Source organism: Electrophorus electricus, unplaced genomic scaffold (genome assembly GCF_041902795.1).
Source record: "Electrophorus electricus isolate QZ-2024a unplaced genomic scaffold, ASM4190279v1 Scaffold190, whole genome shotgun sequence".
NCBI lineage: Eukaryota > Metazoa > Chordata > Actinopteri > Gymnotiformes > Gymnotidae > Electrophorus > Electrophorus electricus.
This window is the reverse complement of record NW_027658471.1, coordinates 46417-67755: the sequence shown is the minus strand read 5'-3', so window position 1 is coordinate 67755 and position 21339 is coordinate 46417. Positions and strand designations below refer to the sequence as shown.

At 43.8% G+C, this 21339-nt stretch overlaps 1 protein-coding gene across 5 annotated transcripts in view; it reads left to right on the top strand.

The window, feature by feature from the left end:
- Positions 1–977: 977 nt before the first annotated feature.
- The window catches only part of LOC113591519 (potassium voltage-gated channel, subfamily H (eag-related), member 4a), a 31063-nt gene continuing 10701 nt past the window's right edge, over positions 978–21339 (top strand). For 2 of the 5 annotated variants that reach the window (XM_081708919.1, XM_035530941.2), the window contains exons 1-6: positions 14202–15149; positions 16096–16329; positions 16841–16972; positions 17096–17220; positions 17634–17895; positions 19005–19162. In XM_081708919.1, coding sequence (XP_081565045.1) covers positions 15050–15149; positions 16096–16329; positions 16841–16972; positions 17096–17220; positions 17634–17895; positions 19005–19162 — 1011 coding nt within the window. In that variant the 5' untranslated portion in view covers positions 14202–15049. Of the gene's footprint in view, positions 2596–14201; positions 15150–16095; positions 16330–16840; positions 16973–17095; positions 17221–17633; positions 17896–19004; positions 19163–21339 lie in introns of those variants that run through there. The other 3 variants (XM_027032033.3, XM_081708918.1, XM_081708920.1) reach the window with 3 other exon arrangements.

Sequence of the window (21339 nt, the reverse complement as noted above, 5' to 3'; positions counted from 1 at the left end):
GCCTTAATGCCTATGGTTGGATTTAGCCTAACTAGTTTGTGTTCAAATGTATTTTAATACAGACCATTGTTTACTTTTTGCTACTCTTAGGCTATAAATTCACAGAATTTAGCAGATGTTCTTGTTCAGAGAGACCTACGTGATTGAGTATGACAGTGTTCACGCTCCCCATGACTGGTGTTGCTACCACCTTGTGCTATAGCATGGAATTAATTAATGATTAATTAATGAATTAATTAATGATGCAATTAATGATGGCTTCATTTATTTCCACTCCATTTTCCATATTTTTGCAGCCTTTTAGTCTTTTCTTAAACTGTTGTCATTTCCAAAAATGGAGAAGTTCAGCATAAACTTAAAAGGAAAAACAAAATTATTTAGTTGTAGTGGGGGAGGGGGTGAGTCAAAGGTGCCAATATCACTTCCAATAGAGCTGTGTCAAATACCGATGTACAGCGCATTTGAGGAAGTGGTGGCAAATCTGGAATTTGGATTCTAGTTCAGAAGTTTTCCTGTGCTGTGTTTGTGCTGACATGTCACACTCTAGTCTGGCACTGCTGAACTCAAAATCAAATATGTGCTCTCTCTTTTCCCGCCACTTTGGTAGAGGATGCAGGTGCTGCTCTTCCTTGTGCTGCTAGCGCACATGGTACGTGATGCCGAGGGCATGGCTGTCTGCTGCACGCGGAAACCCCGATCTTGCAGGTTCTACCTTCTGCTGTGCCGTGCAGTTTACAGGAAGGACGTGGTGGGGAAGATGGACGACACTGCCGCAGGAATCCTTATACTCGGTGAACAAAAGCTAACCGAAAGGCGTTACCAGGACCGGTTGCAAAATCTTTTACAGAGTTCTCGGAATCAAGCTGCAGGGCTTCTCACGATAGGCAAAAGGAACAAGGACCCAGAGGCCCAGCCTTCCTCCCACGGCCCTACACTCGGGACTGTCCCGACGCCCGTCACGCTCCGCCTGCTGCAGCTGTAGAGACGGGCGCTCATGACCGTATACAATATACAAAGATGGTGGTTCTTGGTGTGAATTATTGATGGAGACAATATTACGTACATGTGAGCCTGTATTATTGCATCAGTATACTGAAAAATACAATTTAAGCAGGTTTTTGATGTCTGGTTTTGACTGCAGTAGTTAGATTCATGTAATATTCTCTATGGCCAGCAGATGGCAGGGATGTATCATATTGTACACAGGCCCTGCAATAATTCCAACTCTGATGTTGGACTGCATTCTGTGGAGTGTCTGGACATAGAGGGGAGAAAGAGAAGTTTCCTTAGTGGTATTCATTTATATTCATGTCTCACAGGATTTGATTTATTTATTTATTTATTTTGTTAACTAAACCTATTTTCTGCTTTTGGCCCAAGTTTTCACTGTTTCCCTGAACAAGGCCCTTTTAACCCTCAATTATTCTGTGTTCAGTCAGAATTTTAAGTGGCTTTGTATAAAAGCATTAAATAAATGCTGTAAAAGTAGATGCTTTTATTCCATGATAATGGATGGCCACATCGTGCACGAACACCTCACATTAGACAATAACAACCTAGTTTAGTAGTGTCATGAACAGAACGTGTGTGAGAGAAAGGGTGTGGTTTGATATCCTTGTTCATTATAAAAGTCCTATTCTGTGATGAAGACTGTGTCATAGAGAGCATTAGGGCTTTGCAGAGACATTTATAGCACTTTTAGAAATGCGATACCATGCTTTGTTAATGAGATCTAATCCCAAATCAAGAAACGTTCATGCCAAGGGAGCTTTATGAGGGTGAAGCGCGTGATGAAGAACGCACAAAAGGAGTATCAGAGAGACAGACTAAGAGAATATGTTAGCATCTGTGCATGTGAGAGAGAGCGCGAGTGTGCGAAAGAGGGAGAGAGAGAGAGTGAGCGATCACTGTGAGAGGTATCAGTGGAGAATGAGCTGAATGGAGAGGCATGTTGTCCACCTACTACATGAACAGGCCAGGACAGGTGTGATCCAGGACCGGAGACCTCCAGCAGGCGCCGCTGCCTAGCCAAGCAGAGGAACTAAGTAAGTCCAAGCAGCAGGCAAAAGCGCGGACATGCATGTGGCTGGCGAATGAAGGCCCAGGACGGATTCCCTGGGGCTGTTGTAGGACGGGACAGTCTCCACTCCGCTGTGAGCTAATGACAAACACAAAACTTGGACTGAATATGTGCTCTCAACAAACACATTAAGCAAAAGGAGGCGGACGGACACAGAGCAAGGGCCCACGGCTCACGTCATCAGCGCTCACTCAGCGCAGCACATGAACGTCCTCCAGGAGTAATTAGGAAGGAGAGATGCGCCTGTCAGGCAGTGGCTGCCCTCCCGGCTGTGCTGCTCTGCTCTGTAGCTGCGGGCAAGCCCCATGCTGCCTGCTGCAGAGGACCGATGGGTTTCTGCTCTTTCGTCATTAGTCTTCTCCCTCCCTTTATCCCTCTCTACTCCCTTCATCCCTCTTTCTCTCTGGCTGGAATGGAGTGATATTGGCACACAGCAGTCATGCCTGTGATGAAGGGGCTGCTGGCCCCCCAGAACACCTTTTTGGACACCATCGCTAAGCACTTTGACGGCACGCGTGAGTACTGCCCTTTATCTACCAGACCTTTGACCTCGATTCAGACTGAACCCTGATGGGCAGGAATACATTCAGAGTCTATGGTTAATCTCTAGGATTGGGGTTGGTCTCTATGTTTGGGTTTAGGGTTGGGATTAATCTCTAGAATTAGGGTTTGTCTCTGGGGTTGGGGTTAGTCTCAAGTGCCATGACACTGCATCTGTGACATATTTAAAGATTCAGAACCAGTCCAGGAGTACCTTGATCATGTCCTCAGACAATAAAATAGTCCATTAACAACTAATTTGTAACCTAGTTAAGGCTGTTTTCTCTGAGGTACTGATGTCAGTACCTTTTCTTGCAAAGCAGTTAAGAGTGTTTGGGACTCTATAATAATTAGTATTATTCTTAGATATATAGTACATGTCATCAACATGTAATTGTTTTGAATGCTGGTGTGGCTGTATTGACATTTAAAAAAAAAAAAAAAAAAAAAAAAAAATATATATATATATATATATATATATATATATATATATATATATATATTATATATATATACACACACACACACACACACACACACACACACACACACACACACACACATTTATGTCCAAATTTTCACATTGATAGTCAACACCTATACCAGTTGGATCTTGGTACCATTACAGACAAAGAATCATTACCTACCCAGAATCATTTGCAAAAACTTGCAGAGGCCTCAACAAAGTGTACAGCTCGGTACAAAGTTAATTTTATACGGATACAGAATCTCTGTGATCCTTTGTTTTTTGTTATTAATATTTCTAATTCGATGTTTAAACGCCTTTGTCCTGTAAACACTCTTTTTATTACCTCATGTGTTACCTCAAACGTGGCTCTGATCTTAAACCAGTGGAAACGTGGGTATAATCTTAAACCAGGGAAACGCCGGTCTGATCTTAAAAGGTTCACAGGAACCAGCACCAGACCTGTTGGTGGAAAATTGGTACCAGAGATCCAGAACTGGCTCATGCAGGGACAGAAGCTAATTCTGAAAGTGTCTTATTCTCTTTTTCTCTTTATTGGCCTAATTTCTGCTGCTACTCTTTTTAGACTGAGCAAGGCAAGGGTTTGGGTCGCAGAGCTGAACTGCTTAGCTCAAGCCAGACCAGAACATAACAACGGTCACTACTTCAGGACTCTGTGTTTCTGTAGGACACCATACTCTGTGTCTGTGTCATCCTTTAAAATGGTAGTTTCAATAAGCAATGGGGTTAGGGTTAGAAATAGGGGTTAGAGTTGGGGGTTAGGCTCAGGGTTAGGGTTAGGGTTAAGAGGGGTTAGGGTTAGGGTCAGGGTTAGAGTTAAAGTTCGTAAGACTGTGTTTTAAGGCAGTGTTTTACGGCTTTGTTTTTATGGCTGTGTTTTAAGGCTGTGTTTTTAAGACTGTGATTTCAAAATAATGAAAAACGTGTTTTCAGAGGTCAATGCTAAGAAATGAAATTCACACTTATTTTTAAACAACACAATCCTGTTTTAACTTTGGTTAGAGATCAGTGGGATAACCCCAGTTTCCAGTCACAGTGTTCCTGCATCTCTTTAACATGGCTTGTTAAGTCAGACTGGGTTGAGAACAGAATCATTAATCTCATCACTGCATCTTATGTATGGCTTTATATTGCACCTGGGAATCCCTCTATCCCTCCCTCTATCTCTCTATCCCTCTATAGCCCCTCAAATGTCTTTCCCTGAGTTCTCTTTTATTCCCTGAGCTGCTCTGTACACCCTGTGTTCCTGAGCTGCTTTGTAAACCATGCAGTAACATAGCTGTCATTTTCCCAGAAAGGCCACATGGTGTTACGTGACCATGACCAAGACCAAGTTTTGTGCAACAGGTGTTAAATGACTCAGGCCAGTAAGTGCACCCTCATTGGCTTTGTGGCGCTATAGCACAACCTTGTACATTTTTGTATTTGTATTTTCTCCCACAGTAAGGCATAGAGCTCAAACCAAACACAAAAGGTCCACTGGAATATTAATCCACAATCTCAATATCTCAACATATTCACAACAGTCTAAACCTCAATCAAAAACATTTTGCACTTTTACACCAATATGGCTCACATTTTACATAAAACAGTTAAAATTAATAAATGCTGGATTCAGTTTTGACAAAACTTCACAGCGCTTTTAAACATATGAGCCAAGATAGTCGGTTGAGTTTGGCTGAATATACCTCAGTATGGAATGTATGGAGTGCTATACATGCCAGAAAACTATCTCAGCATCCCAACATCAGATCAAATTAAACTTTGCATGTGCCATCAATGAGATGTACTATACTTTATTTATACTATCATAGTTTGTCTGATTCTTACCAAAATGGACAATTGTATTAAATCTAACATTCCGAGCAAAACCTCAAAGTTTGAGACAAATTAATCACTAGGAGACTCTACAGGGCACATTTACCTGTTTTGTATGTAATCGCATGTTGTGTTTAAATTCTTTATTGGACTAAACTCAGGAAAAGTAGTTCCCGTGAACACGGAGCTCTACAGCTGTGTGACAGAATGATGTTGACTGCTGAGTTGGAGTCTGACCTCCCATCAGCAGGCTCTTCAGATACAGTGAACTACTTTCACACAGTCCCAGGCCCTGTGTTTAAGGTGTGGTGGTGTGGGTAGGATTTGACTGAAATGTTCCCCTTTAGCGTTAGGTTCTTGTGGTTGTTTTGTTCTGTTCAATACAGCAGCATGCCTATTTAGTCACACTGACCTTTTTTTTTATTTTAGTTTGTTGTTTTTGAATGGTGACCATGGGTGGAGTGGTTGGTGCAGTCTCATCTGAGCTACTGAGCTAAGGGATTTTTCCTGGTGCTTATGGGCTTTAGTGCATAAATACCCACCACCAGTAACTGTATGTAGATCAGGGTCTATGTGGTTCATTGTTTTATGTGAGAAGAGGTTCCTCTAATCTTGTTTGGCTTTTTAAAAATATTTTAGTTCTGTGTGCAGTTGGCTTGGTGAGTTCATTTTAGTACTGGCTTTGGAGGTTGTAGGGTTTGGAGGTCAGGTCTTTGGAGGTTGGAGGGGTTGGAGGTTAGGGTGTTTGGAGGGTTTAGAGGTTAGGTCTTTGGAGGTTGGCACTTTGGAGGTTGGAGGGATTGCAGTGTTTGGAGGTTGGAGGGGTTGGAGGTTGGAGGGATTGCAGTGTTTGGAGGTTGGGACTTTGGAGGTTGGAGGGGTTGGAGGTTGGGGTGTTTGAAGGGTTTAGAGTTTTGGAGGTTGGAGGTTTCTGTTAGGCTCCCTCTGCAGTCTTGCTTGATTCCTTTTGCAAGGAGCAGTTTTTGGAGGGTTAGTGCCGGGGTTGTTGGAGGTAGAGGATAATTTTTTAATTTGGTGAAGTGCCATAGATAAATGGCTGAAAGAAAGTATGAAGGCGATTATTAAGTTGTTGATAGTAGTAAAATCTTGCCATCACACATTCTGCTACTGGGTCAAATCCTGTAGTCTTGTATGGAGGGGGAAGATATTCTTTTGAACAACAATAGGAGCTCCTTCTTTAGAAATTGGAAAAACAAAAGTTGGAGTGGGAATCTGAAAAGGCACAACAGCATTTGGCGTTCCAATGGCTTGATCTTCAATTTAAGTATATTTTTACTTTGTTCAAATGAGTGATTTACCAGTGGCCAGACATTGAGCACACCCTTATACATCAGTGTGTTACTAGTGGTCCGACATCATGTATGCTGTCACAGCCTGAAACATATGACAATCTGTTTCTGTTAGTGTTACTTGAGCAGTTCAACATTTCTCTTCCTGATCAGGGAACATAATGTGAGCACTGCATCCGGGTGGCTACAGCAGCAGATGATGTTTTGATTCATAAAATGCAAAATGTTCCGCATGTGAGTAACGAATGCAGCCAGGAGGAATGCAACCATGCAAGGTCATAGGATTAGAGGGCGCCAGTAAAACCCTGCATGACACTAGGGCTTCTAAACCATCTATTCTGGAATCTGTTTTGCCGAGGTGGTTCAGATCTGTGTATACTCTCTTGGTGTCCCTGCAGAAGGTGTTCAAGGAGATGTGTTGTTGGGGCTCTGCTCTGCATGTCCTGTGGATGGCGTGTCAGTAATGTGTTTTGAGCGATGTTCCTCCACATTTATTGGTACTGCCCACTCCTTCCCTTGAGAACGTCTGATCAATGTGTGCTGCAGTTTCCAGCGGTGTTCACTGCTTGCACTGTGATGTGCATGGTGAGCCCACCTGCTGAGGTCAAGGTTGTGTCCTGTGTTACGGGAGAAGTAGCTCCGTGAGCGGATTTGCCCTTAAATCGTTCTCTTACTGATCCGATTAGGGAACAGAAAGTGGACTCATCCTTGAAGTTATTTGCTAATGTTTGTGAAGTGGTTGAAATTCTGGGTCAAGGTTATTTTATACAGGGTGGGATTTTTTGTAGAAATTGTTGCCTCAGTATGGTACCATTTTGGGTGAGTCTGGTTGAAGTTGTGGTCCCTTCAGCAGTACATGAGCTGGTAATAAAACATTTACATGACAAAGCAGGTCAGACATTTCTGCTTCTATCAGAACCTGCCATACCTGTCAGCTAATGGGAAAACAGAACCAGGTGTCAAAGCACCTCCTCATCACCCCATTCCAGCTTTGGAGAAACCCCTGTTTATTGTGTAGAGCTGGACAGAGACTGGGAGGAGGGGTTGCCTGGTTACTCCGGAGGTGACACAGGAGAGCAGTGTTCATTGTTAATGATGGTGTTTTTGTCTGTACTGTGTGTGGTCCTTTAGCAGTTATACATGATAACTGAGCTAAAATAGACTCTTCACCAAATTCGTCAGATTACATAAATGGTTTTATGTGGCTGGGAAATTGCAGAAGGTTGAATTGTAACATTCCCATGGAATAAATAAGTGAAAAAATGTTTAATTGTTGTACATTCCCCATTTCAATCCCATTTCAAGAGAAAGTGATGGGTAAACCCAGCAACACGGGGTGTAGAACAATAGCAAGGTCTCGAAAGGTCTTGCACCAACGCATGACTACAGAATGACAACAGGACATTTATACACAAAGTAAACAGTAATGTAATGTGGAACACGTGAAACCAGGAAGGTGGCTAACAAAGGAGGCATAGCAGCGTTGTACATGTGGACATCACATGGATGGGTGCATAGCGGAGGGGAGCGTTAGGATATATAGATGCTATAGATCACTGACTTTGATAACTCTTGTTTCTGCCATTTAAAAAGATTTGTGAGTTCTGCAAGTTGAAACAACTATGTGCATTGTGGTGGAAATTCAGCAAACAAGGAGTCAGATGTGGATAAGAAGATTTTATTGAGTTATTAGTTTCAAAAAATGAGCGTGCCTATTTGCTTCGCTCCCCTTTGGGTGATTTCCCTCCCCTTATATAATAGCCGTAGCGTTCGAGAGAACGAGGGAGGGTTTGCTTCTGCTGAGACCAGATAACTCCTTGGAAGGAGTGTATTTCTTCAAGGACGTTCTCTAGGGAACGTCCTGTTCTTCTAATCTTATGCTAAGCTTTCTCACGCTTTACAATGATAGAGAAAGAAACACAACAATATTTCCTTCACACTTCCCCCCTTTGATTCTTTGTCAATCATCAACATCATCTAGACTTTAATTTTCAATGAATAGTGCCTGGAGGTCATTAAATTCCTCAGAATCCTCATCCACCCCCTTTGGCAGTTCTTGCAACAGTTGATACTGTACACGAGTAAGATTAGTCACCCAGGTGACACAACAATTCATAATACATGGCAGGAAACACAACAATCAATACGACAATGAGCACAGGAAAAAGCACCGTCATTGCCCAGTGTCCCCACGGGCCCAGGGCCGAGGTGAACCATGAGAACCATGAATTGTCTGCTGGGGACGGCTCCTGGATGTCCTGTTTCATATGTGTAATCAGGTCTGTTATATTATCATAATAATCTGGGATGTGAAAACAACATGATACATTTATCTTCTTACACACCCCACCTTCCTCGGCTAGGAGCAAATCTAAGGCCATTCTATTCTGCAGGACTACTTGGCGAATCTGGTGCAATTCTTGGTTTAGGAGTGTAAAAATCATCTCAGTCCTATTGGCCAGAGTTAGGACTTGCCACGCTAAACCGTTAATCTTATTCAAGGCTGCAGTGGTTGCCGTCACCAATGCCATTGCACAAGCGATATTGCCTTTGCATCTTTCCTCTGGCAGGAGTTGTCGTCCCGCGATCGGGGCGAGAGTAGTGAGTAGGATAGTGACAAACAGAGAATTCATCATGAGTCCTCAGGTCGTTCTGGCGCCTTCTTGCAATGAGTGTGGTGTATCCACGTTGCTCGTCCGTCGGTTTTGACGGCGGTGTTAGTCGTCAGCAGCACTTGGAATGGTCCTCTCCACCTGGGCTGGTTCCACCGCTTCCTTCTGAAGTCCTTTATCAGCACCCAATCACCTGGTTGGTGGGTGTGGAGTGGAGTATCCGTCACCTCGGGAAGAACTGCCTTCACCTGCTTAGACACATGGGAGAGAGATTTGTGCAGAGACACACAGTACTGCAAAAGTGATTCATTGATCAGGTTAGTATCCCAGTCCGGCGGACCCACCCCCGTGTTGGGAGGCCGTCCAAACACTATTTCAAAAGCTGATAACCCTGTTCGTGCCTGTGGTCTGGTTCGACATTGCCACAGGACGAGGGGAAGGCATTTTACCCAATTCATGCCTGTTTCCTGCGTTACTTTAGCTAGACCTCCTTTAATGGTGCCGTTTGTCCGTTCTACTGCCCCTGCACTAGCAGGGTGGTAACTGCAGTGTTTTCTCATATCTACCCCTAGGTATTTAGTCAAAGCTTTTAGTCCTTCGTGTACGAAGGGTGTCCCATTGTCACTGGACACTCGTTGTGGTAACCCCCACCGGGGAATAATTTCTCTCAATAGCGCTTTTGCTACTGCCTCACTATCTTGTTTTCCCGTTGGGAAGGCCTCCACCCACTTACTAAACATGCACACACACACATGTACCTCTTCCTTTTGGCTGGTGTTAGTTCTACAAAATCTATTTGCCAATGTTGAAATGGCTCACTAGGCGGCGGGTGTCCGGCGGGTGCGTGTTTGGTATGATTGTCTCCGTGTGGTGTGTTTTGTGCACATACCAAGCATCGGGAACAAAATTTACTGGTGTGTGTGTTTATTCCTGGTGCATACCAATATTTTGTTATGCTCTCCACTATCCCCCCTTTGCTCATGTGACTTCTCCCATGAGCAATCTCAATTGGTCCTTTCATATAAGAAGTGGGGAGACATGGTTTGTTCAAATGATTTATTGGGATCTGGAATGCCTAAAGCAGGTATGACCTGTAATAACTGCTTCAGTGCTGTAAAGGCCGCTTCAGCTTCTGGCGCCCATTCTAACTGAGAGGAATTCGATCCCTTGGTCCGTATTATATCTCTGAGTGGCCCCTCATGCTCTGCATAAGATGGTATGAATGTCCTACAATAGGAACACATGCCTAAGAAGGACAGCAGTTGTTTTTTCGTCGTGGGTCTTGGTATAGTCAAGATGGCATTCACTCGGTCTTTAGTCAGCATGCGCGTTTGTTCAGTGGTCATGTCCTAAAAAATGCACTTGCTGCTTACAAAACTGTAATTTGGATTTGGATGCCTTGTGGCCTTCCTCTGCTAAATGATGTAGCAGTGCCACCGTGGCTTGTTTACACGCTTCTCGTGTTCTCCCACAAATTAAAAGATCATCAACGTATTGCAGCAAGGCTGTTCCTTCGAGGAGCTCTAAAGCTTCTAGGCTTCAGTGTAAGGCGGCATTGTAAATGGTTGGTGATTCACAATACCCCTGACACAGTCTTGTAAATATGTATGGCTTTCCTTCAAAAGTGAAAGCAAACCAAAATTGACTATCCTTGTGCACAGGTACACTAAAGAAAGCATTGGCCAAATCAACTACACTGAACCACTTACTGTCTGGTGGGATCTGAGAGAGAATGGTGTGCGGGTTTGGAACTTCTGGGGCTCTAGGGTGTACTGCCGTGTTGACAGCCTGCAAATCCTGCACAAATCTCCATTCATCTCTCCCTGGCTTTTTAACTGGGAAAATTGGAGTACGTACTGGTGAGACTGGGCATGGTACGATAACTCCTGCTTGTTTTAATGATTGGAACACAGGCCTGATGCCCTCCACTGCCGCTGGTTTTAGAGGGTATTGGTGCTGGCGTGGTCTGTAATCAGATTTTGGGGTGATGTGGACAGGCTCACATCCTTTTATTAAGCCCACATAATTTTTTCCCTGTGCCCATAACCCTGCAGGAACTGTTTTCAATTCCTCCTCCTCTTCCTCTGAGAGGGTAACAGAGGCTGCCATAATTACTATATTAGGACTTACAAGCTCAACCCCCCTTTTACAACTTAGCCTATACGGGGTTGGCATTTTCCACACTTCTATGCTTGGGCTGTACATAATTTTACACTGGGGTTCTTTTATCCAATCAGTTGCGCTCAACACGCGTTTTGTCCACAACCCTACTCTCTGCCAGTCTGGGTCAACATGTGCGCTAGCCAGCGACACATGAGGTGTTGCATGTGAGATTGAATATAAAGATTTCTGTTTAGCTGAGAGCTGCACCACTCCCGCAGCCCACTCGCAGTCCCACGCTATAGCTGTGATAATCAGACTGTCACTGCCCCCTAAGTCAAATTTTTGTTCAAAATCAACATCAGATCCCTCATGGACCTTCATTGTACAGTGAATAGAATCACTTTGTTTAACCGTCAGCTCACCAGGTAGCGTGTTAGTAACTTCAGTCATAAAATGTGTTAGTACTTCCCCAGCAGTGCACTGCAATTCATACACGTACAAAGGGACTCCTGCCTCTAGCTGGACTCCCTGTGTAGGTGTTTCCCACATAACAAATAACCCCTCTGGGTTGCTGCTAATTGTGCACCCAAGTTTACACATTAAATCTCTAGCTAACAAATTAATTGGACAGGTTTCTGACACCAAAAAGCTGTGTTTGAATTGGCTGTTTCCTAAACTACATTGGAGAGGCTCGGACATCCTTTCATCAATGGGATGACCTCCCACTCCAATTACTGTTATCCCATATCCTGTTCTCATTCTACATTCTATTAATCCTTCTTTTAACACTGAGTGGGTGGCACCACTGTCAACCAAAAACCTAACATTTTTTCCCTCTACTTTCACAGTTACCTCAGGGAGGCCTCTTGGCCCTTTACTAATCTGCTGTAATAGTTGGTAATTTAAATTCGTCACTTCCCTTTTGCCGTCTTCACTCAGTGGTCCGCTGCTGTCCTGCCTCTCCACCGCCCGTCATGGATTGTGGGATTCTGATCTGTGCCCCCGTCATATGAGTTATCCTCCTCCGGACAGTTTCTGGCAAAATGTCTAAGCTTTCCACAGTTGTAGCATTCCTGTTCTTTCATCCAATCAATTTTCCCTCCTTTTCCTCTTCCTCTGCCTCTTCCGCATCAACAACCGTCTCAGTTCAGCCTGTGTTGGTCTGCAGGACTGCACGAATGCCATCAGTTCTTGTCCGAAGCGTCGTCCGCCGATGTCACCTGGCTTGCTCAGGCCGTCGGCCGCTTTCATGATGTCGTCTGTAGTCCAGTGACGGTGGACCATAATCACTCCCTCAGGTCCTGACACTTCCACCATCGGGAACTGTGGGGCATAGCCTCTGTCAGGCCCTGCGGATGGCTTTATAGTGGCGTGACTTCGAGTGTGATGAGCCACTGGTGAGGTTATTGTCTCCAGTTGCCGTCTTGGTTCGTCATATGGAGACGGCTTTGATGTTAGCGATGAAGTCCCTGGTTCGGGATAAGGAGGTGGGTTTCCTGATGCTTGTGGTTGTTGAATCAGCTGGGGGCTCTCGGCGGGGCGGCATCGAGGTCAGGATCAGCTAAGGAAACACACTGAGACACTTCATTATTACATTTCTTTTGCCCTTCCTGTTTCTTCTGCCTTTTCTCAGCTTCTTCTAACCACATTTTTGCCTTTTCTAGCATATCCTCACTGTTTTTGTCAAAATATTTCCGTGCTTTCTTATCAGCTTCTCTAGGTTTGACCTCGACTCTCTTAATTAATTTTAACAGGTATGCAACACTCAGCGTCCCTGAGGTATTAAACCCATAATGTTTAATCCAAAACGGGACATGTTTGTTTACATGTTCCCCATAATCTTTACTCATTTGAAAGAATAGGCTACTGGAGAGCTTGTCCTTACCGAACTCATACTCCTTACTATTGCCCGCACCCATTTTTTTTTTTTTTTTTTTTTACTTTTGGATTCAGGCAACAAACGAACAAAGGAAACTTACCTACTCTCTACAATTTTCCTATTTTTATCTTATTATCCACACCATCTACCCCCGATATGGATTAGTTCCGCTCCAGCAAATCGTGCTAGTATACTGAGTCCACTCCTTTCCCTGCGGGGTGTTCTGTCGGCCCGGGCCTATTTCTTACACTAGTACGTCTACTCAGTGTGCCTATTCTCTTAGGCTGGCGGAGTCCCAGACTCCGGAGTCCTCTAGACCCTATTTTTAAGCCCTAGTATCTCATATACTATGCTACTTTACAGACCCACCCCAGGGTAGACTCAGGCGGATCACTATGTCACTTTCTTCTAGGATTAAATTACTGAACTTCACCACTTACTTTCTGTTCGTTAGATCAGGCGGAGCACACCACCGGAGTCAAGCGGGACGTCACTCCCTGGTTAGGTACTTTCCCGTATTCTTGTGGGTTTCCCTCTTTCTCCAGCTCAGTTCTCTCTCTGAGGAGCGTCCTCGAAGTTTAGTCACTGCTGCCCCGCATGGTGCCTCTCGCTGATCCTGCCGACAACGCCAAATTCTGTGGTGGAAATTCAGCAAACAAGGAGTCAGATGTGGATAAGAAGATTTTATTGAGTTATTAGTTTCAAAAAATGAGCGTGCCTAATTGCTTCGCTCCCCTTTGGGTGATTTCCCTCCCCTTATATAATAGCCATAGCGTTCGAGAGAACGAGGGAGGGTTTGCTTCTGCTGAGACCAGATAACTCCTTGGAAGGAGTGTATTTCTTCAAGGACGTTCTCTAGGGAACGTCCTGTTCTTCTAATCTTATGCTAAGCTTTCTCACGCTTTACAATGATAGAGAAAGAAACACAACAATATTTCCTTCACAGCATGCATAGACTAGCTGTGTGAAGCTAACCCTCACCCTAACCCCTAACCCAAGCCCTTATCTTTAATCTAAGAACCCTAACCCTCACCCTAACCCCTAACCCAAGCCCTTATCTTTAATCTAAGAACCCTAACCCTCACCCTAGCCCCTAACCCAAGCCCTTATCTTTAATCTAAGAACCCTAACCCTCACCCTAACCCCTAACCCAAGCCCTTATCTTTCATCTAAGAACCCTAACCCTCACCCTAGCCCCTAACCCAAGCCCTTATCTTTAATCTAAGAACCCTAACCCCTAACCCAAGACCTTATCTTTAATCTAAGAACCCTAACCCTCACCCTATCCCCTAACCCAAGCCCTTATCTTTAATCTAAGAACCCTAACCCTCACCCTAACCCCTAACCCAAGCCCTTATCTTTAATCTAAGAACCCTAACCCTCACCCTAACCCCTAACCCAAGCCCTTATCTTTAATCTAAGAACCCTAACCCTCACCCTAACCCCTAACCCAAGCCCTTATCTTTAATCTAAGAACCCTAACCCTCACCCTAGCCCCTAACCCAAGCCCTTATCTTTAATCTAAGAACCCTAACCCTCACCCTAGCCCCTAACCCAAGCCCTTATCTTTAATCTAAGAACCCTAACCCCTAACCCAAGCCCTTATCTTTAATCTAAGAACCCTAACCCTCACCCTAGCCCCAACTCTAGCCCTAATCCAACCCTAACACTAACCCAACCCTAGTCCTAACCATTTGATTATTTTATCTTAAACATCCTTCTCAGAAAGTTGCATCATGGCATGTATGATATTCTCCAAATGAAACATATAAATAGCATCTTTCATAATTCTAATTTAAAGTCAATGATTGAAGTTATTATGAAAGTTCTCTGTTATAAGAAAAAAATGTGGGTTGATAACTTTATTTTTTGTTTTGTTTTTGTGATTCCTGTTTAGAACCGTCTTTGCTGTATCCTGGTAACCTCTCAGACAGAAGTAACAACACTCCCATATGTTTCCTTTTTTTATTACCATAGCAACTGTTCACCAGGAACATCGTCTTAATCCACTGATATCTAATGATCGTCAGGCGGTTAGACAGGCAGTGTGGGTGCCTCCAGGCATCGTTCTCATGCTCTCCCACTGAGTAAAAACAACACACACTTCACAGAGTTGTTTTAAACGTCAGAGTGTAACAGTCTAGTCCTGCACTGCTCCAATGACTCATCCTTTAAAAGGAAACATTGTGTCCTGGAGTCTACAGCAGGTGTCTTGGACAGATGGGAGGAGGACATTGTGTCCAGGAGCACATGCCTTTGCCTCTGGATCCTGGAGACTCAAGGTTTATTGTGCAGCAACAGACTAGACACACGGACACATGTATGTTATCTACATGTATTACATTCTTGTGTTAATATACATGTGTTATTGGTAGATAAATAATATATGTGATTATCTGTGTGTGTGTATGTGTGTGTGTATGTGTATAATATATATATATATATATATATATATATATATATATATATATATATATATATATATAAGTACACACACACACACATCACTGTGGAGGAAACAGCATCACTGTAGAAACAGCATCACTGTAGCGACAGTGTAGATTTTCATTAGGACATTTAAGTTTAATTCTAAGTCAGTTCAGGCAAAGTCAAATTCAGGAAATTTGACTTAATTTGAAATAAATGAATAAAGTTCTCCAAAACAGAATGATTACTAAGAGAGAATCATCGAAATGATTCTTCATGTAGAGAAAAATCAGAGGGCAAAGAAGTCATCATAAAAGATGAATGAGTCAAATGTCTGAAAGTGTTTGTGTTGATGGAAGCTGGGTTTGGACGCTGGGCTGTAGGCATGGCTTGTGTGCTGGACTCTGGGCCATAGCCGTCATTTGTGTGCTGGACTCTGGGCCGCGGGCATGGCTTGTGTGCTGGACTCTGGGACGTGGGCGTGGCTTGCGTGCTGGACTCTGGGCCGTGGGCGTGGCTTGTGTGCTGGACTCTGGGACGTGGGCGTGGCTTGCGTGCTGGACTCTGGGCCGTGGGTGTGCTTTGTGTTAGTGTATTCATTTTTTCCTATTTCTCGTTGTGCATGCACAAATGTAATTTTATCTGATTATTAAACAAAGACATTTAAGGTGAATATAGTCTGAGGCTGTGGGCGTTTCCCGTTAGCTGGTACTTGAATCTCCTACATGTGACTCATGGGTGGTCTCTTCATGGAAAGTTCACCTTCTCTGTTCCCTCAGGCCTGAACAGATTTTTAAAATAAATCCCTCTCTGTCTTTATTTTGTGACTCCATACACAGACAGCAACTTCCTGCTGGGGAATGTCCATGGTTGCCGTGGTTACCCCATCGTGTACTGTTCAGATGGGTTCTGTGAGTTGACTGGCTTTGTACGGACTGAGGTCATGAAGAAGACGTGTACATGTCACTTCCTCCATGGACAGGAAACGAGTGAGAGAGTGACTCAACAAGTGGAGAAGACCCTGGAAGGACAGAGAGAGTACCGGGCTGAAGTTCGCTATTACAAGAAGAACGGTACCCCACACCAGACACTGTAGAACCAACCAATCAATCAATATCTAAATTTATTTATACAGCGCTTTTTACAACAGATGTTGTCACAAAGCAGCTTTACAAATGTCCAAGTCCAAGCCCCCAGTGAGCAAGCCAAGGGTGACAGTGATGAGAAAAAACTCCCTAGAGCACGAGGAAGAAACTTTGAGAGGAACCAAGACTCAGAAGGGGGCCAGACCTAATCTGGGTGACAGCGGTCACCACAAAAGAATGTTAATCTGATTTAGAACTGAAGTAGTTTTGATTGCAAGGATCTGGTGACGATGTTCTTTTAGCTTTAGATTTTGCTTATACAAAGGGAAACTTATAAAACTACTTCTAAAACTGGAAGCGTTGACTGGATTTGTGATGATCTGCTGACTTAGATGATGATCTGCTTGCTAAATGTGGTCCTAACCAATGAGAGTTCATGAGAGTTTTATGGACTACAAAGAACAATTATTTTTTCCTGATTTTTCTTTTGGAACGGCAGGCTCTCCCTTCTGGTGCCTGTTGGACATGGTGCCCATCAGGAATGAGACAGGAGAGGTGGTGCTCTTCCTGTTCTCCTTCAAAGACATCACAGACTCTTATGGGAAGACGCACCACTGCACACAGCTGCAGGGTGAGAGCCAGCAAACCCCACCCTGACTTATACCCCACAACAACTTTTCACCCACTATAAACTCTTCAATAAATCACAGCATATCAACTAACTAAAGGGTTTTTTAAATTGCCCACATGTTAGAAGATGGTACCCAAAACAGGAAGTCCAGCCACTCACACCTGAGTCATGCTCGTGAGCGTGGGTGGAGACTTGTACACCATCTAACCAGTCAGTTCACCAACAGGAGCAAAGGGAAGCTGCCAAATGTGAGTTACCATGGCAACGTGCTCTGCTATAAGACTGGTGTCATGTTCATAGCCGTGTGTTGTGCTATCAGACTGCAAGGTTATTATTAGACTGTTCTCACATTTAGTGATGATCAGACTGGGCAGATCTCTAGCTGCACACGAGGCTCTGTGAGATCACAGAGGTCATGTCGCACAGGTCAATTGACAGAGTGTTTGCTAAAGGGTTGAGTTGCATGCATGGATTAGCCAGACTGAATAATCAATCAATCACAAACTGATCACCTAAGAGTACTAAGCCGTCACAGTTTCAGTACCCACCTCAAACAAATATTTGATGATGAAAAAACTTTAAGAAAGTTGACTGACTGTTTATATCTGTCAGTGTTTACTGGATCCGGAGTTGTACTAAGTGCCTTGTTATGTGGTGACAGAGCACGTTTCCCAAGCCTACACTGCCAGAGTACAAAGTCGCCTCGGTGAAGAAGTCCCGATTCATCCTGCTTCACTACAGCCTGTGCAAAGCATTGTGGGACTGGTTGATCCTCCTCGCAACATTCTACGTGGCTGTGACGGTTCCATATGACGTATGCTTCTCCACCATGGATGACAGTAACCATGGCGACCCTGCGTGTGGTTCCACTTCCAGAAGCAGCATTGTCAGTGACATCGTTGTTGAGATGCTCTTCATCCTCGGTGCGTGTGGAGGGGGTGGGGTCATCCGACAAATATCTCCATGACAACATGCTATAGTAACATCCTCCCCACGTACCCAGACAGCAGCTACTGTCCACCCAAACTCTTCCTCTCTTTTACTCCCTCTCTTTTTTTCTCTAGGTCTTAACATCTCTTCTGTTCATAAGTGTCTTCCTGATCTGAACCTCCCCTCTCCTCCCATCCCCTCCTCTCCTCTCCCCTCTCCTCTTCTCTGCTCATAACATTCAACAATGAACACTGGCAATGCACTGAAGTCACATGACATCTGTTGTGTTTATATTTTAGAATGAATGTCAAAGACTAAGTGTACTGAATTGTGTGTACTGTGTGTTGAATGTTGTGTACTGAATTGTGTGTACAGTGTGTTGAATGTGTGTTGAATTGTGTGTACTGTGTTGAATGTTGTGTACTGAATTGTGTGTACAGTGTGTTGAATTTTGTGTGTTGAATGTTGTGTACTGAATTGTGTGTACTGTGTTGAATCTTGTGTACTGAAATGTGTGTACTGTGTGTTGAATGTTGTGTTGAATTGTGTGTACTGTGTATTGAATGTTGTGTACTGAATTGTGTGTACTGTGTATTGAATGTTGTGTACTGAATTGTGTGTACTGTGTTGAATGTTGTTGAATTGTGTGTACTGTGTTGTCAGTCATTGCATTTGTTTACTATATTTATTACTGTAGTCAATCTGCATAAAGTGACCATCTCTCAGAGTCAAATTAACATGTTTTCATTACTCATTATATTTCATTATATCGCTTTAAGCTGCAAGATAGTGAATTTCTGGCTCCTGTAATAACAATTAAATTTGTCAGACATGTAATAACTATGTAATATTTGATATATATGTTTTAATAACTGTACTATATCGTAGACAAGTAATAATGTGATATGTGATGCATGTAATGTCAGACATGTAGTAACTATGTAATATGTGATATTACATAGTTATTACACATATGTCATAGACATGCATTACTATGTAATCTTTTATAGACATGTAATAACTGTTATATATTTTAAAAAAACTATGTAATGTCATGTAACTATGTAATATGTAATAACTATGTAATATACTGTCTCTGCAGATATTGTATTAAATTTCCGCACCACGTACGTGGGCCCCGCTGGGCAGGTGGTGTATGACGCTCACTCAATCTGTCTCCACTACTCAGCTACCTGGTTCATCCTGGACCTCATCGCTGCTCTGCCCTTTGACCTCCTCTATGCATTCAATGTGTCAGTGGTGAGTTTGAGTGCATGTGTGTTTGTGTGTAGATCAGTGTGTCAGTGGTGAGTTTGGGTTTGTGTGTACATCTGTGTGTCAGTGGTGAGTTTGGGTTTGTGTGTACATCTGTGTGTCAGTGGTGAGTTTGAGTGCGTGTGTGCGTGTTTGAGTGTGGATCTGTGCGTCAGTGGTGAGTTTGAGTGCGTGTGTGCATGTTTGAGTGTGGATCTGTGTGTCAGTGGTGAGTTTGGATAGATCTATGCATTTTCTGCAGTTGTCACGATCTCCCCTCCCTGGTGTCATGGTTCCCATGGCAACACTGTTTTGTTTCATTCCTGGTTCTGTCCTGCCCCCTTGCTTGTATCTCTACCTGTCTCTGTGTTCCCCTGTGTCTTATTAGTCTGTATCAGTCTCTGTATTTAAGGCCTGTGTTTTGTTTCCCAGGTTGTCGGTTATTTTGGTTCGTTTCATTGTGTGTAGGTTCAGTTTTGCTCTTTCTTCTATATATATTGGCTTTGATCTTTTTTTGGTTTATATTCTTTGATTTTGTTTTTACAGACTTTTAGTTTTAAGTCCTTCTTCATTTGCATTGGTCTCCTTGTTTTGATCAGATCTGGCCTGTGTACATGACAGTAGTAACCTTTCACTCCCCTAACCCTAACCTATCACTCCTCTAACCCAGTATATCACTCCCCTAACCCTAACCTATCACTCCTCTAACCCAGCATATCACTTCCCTAACCCTAACCTATCACTCCCCTAACCCTAACCTATCGCTCCTCTAAGCCAGCATATCACTCCCCTAACCTTAACCTATCACTCCCCTAACCTTAACCTATCACTCCCCTAACCCAGCATATCACTTCCCCAACCTTACCCTATCACTCCCCTAACCCTAACCTATCACTCCTCTAACCCAGCATATCACTCCCCTAACCCTAACCTATCACTCCTCTAACCCAGCATATCACTCCCCTAACATTAACCTATCACTCCCCTAACCAGGCATATCACTTCCCTAACCTTAACCTATCACTCCCCTAACCCAGCATATCACTTCCCCAACCTTAACCTATCACTCCTCTAACCCAGCATATCACTTCCCCAACTCTAACCTATCACTCCCCTAACCTTAACCTATCACTCCTCTAACCCAGCATATCACTTCCACAACCTTAACCTATCACTCCCCTAACCCTAACCTATCACTCCTCTAACCCAGCATATCACTTCCCCAACCTTAACCTATCACTCCCCTAACCCTAACCTATCACTCCTCTAACCCAGCATATCACTTCCCCAACCTTAACCTATCACTCCCCTAACCTTAACAGAAGTACAGATAAAGATATCTGATGATAGTCATCAGAGTGGACAGAGGAATGGGGGTTTACATTCATTCATGAGATCTGATTCTCAGTGCAGAATCTGGCACTGTAGTACCAGTACAGTGTTGTTTACACCCTTCTGTAGCACCAGTACACAGTGTTGTTTACACCCTTCTGTAGCACCAGTACACAGTGTTGTTTACACTCTCCTGTAGCACCAGTACAGTGTTGTTTACACCCTTCTGTAGTACCAGTACACAGTGTTGTATACACCCTTCTGTAGTACCAGTACAGTGTTGTTTACACCCTTCTGTAGTACCAGTACACAGTGTTGTTTACACCCTTCTGTAGCACCAGTACACAGTGTTGTTTACACTCTCCTGTAGCACCAGTACAGTGTTGTTTACACCCTTCTGTAGTACCAGTACACAGTGTTGTTTACACTCTCCTGTAGCACCAGTACAGTGTTGTTTACACCCTTCTGTAGCACCAGTACACGGTGTTGTTTACACCCTCCTGTAGCACCAGTACACGGTGTTGTTTACACCCTCCTGTAGCACCAGTACACAGTGTTGTTTACACCCTCCTGTGGCACCAGTACACGGTGTTGTTTACACCCTCCTGTAGCACCAGTACACAGTGTTGTTTACACCCTCCTGTGGCACCAGTACACAGTGTTGTTTACACCCTCCTGTGGCACCAGTACACAGTGTTGTTTACACCCTCCTGTGGCAGCAGTACACAGTGTTGTTTACACCCTCCTGTGGCACCAGTACACGGTGTTGTTTACACTCTCCTGTAGCACCAGTACAGTGTTGTTTACACCCTTCTGTAGCACCAGTACACGGTGTTGTTTACACCCTCCTG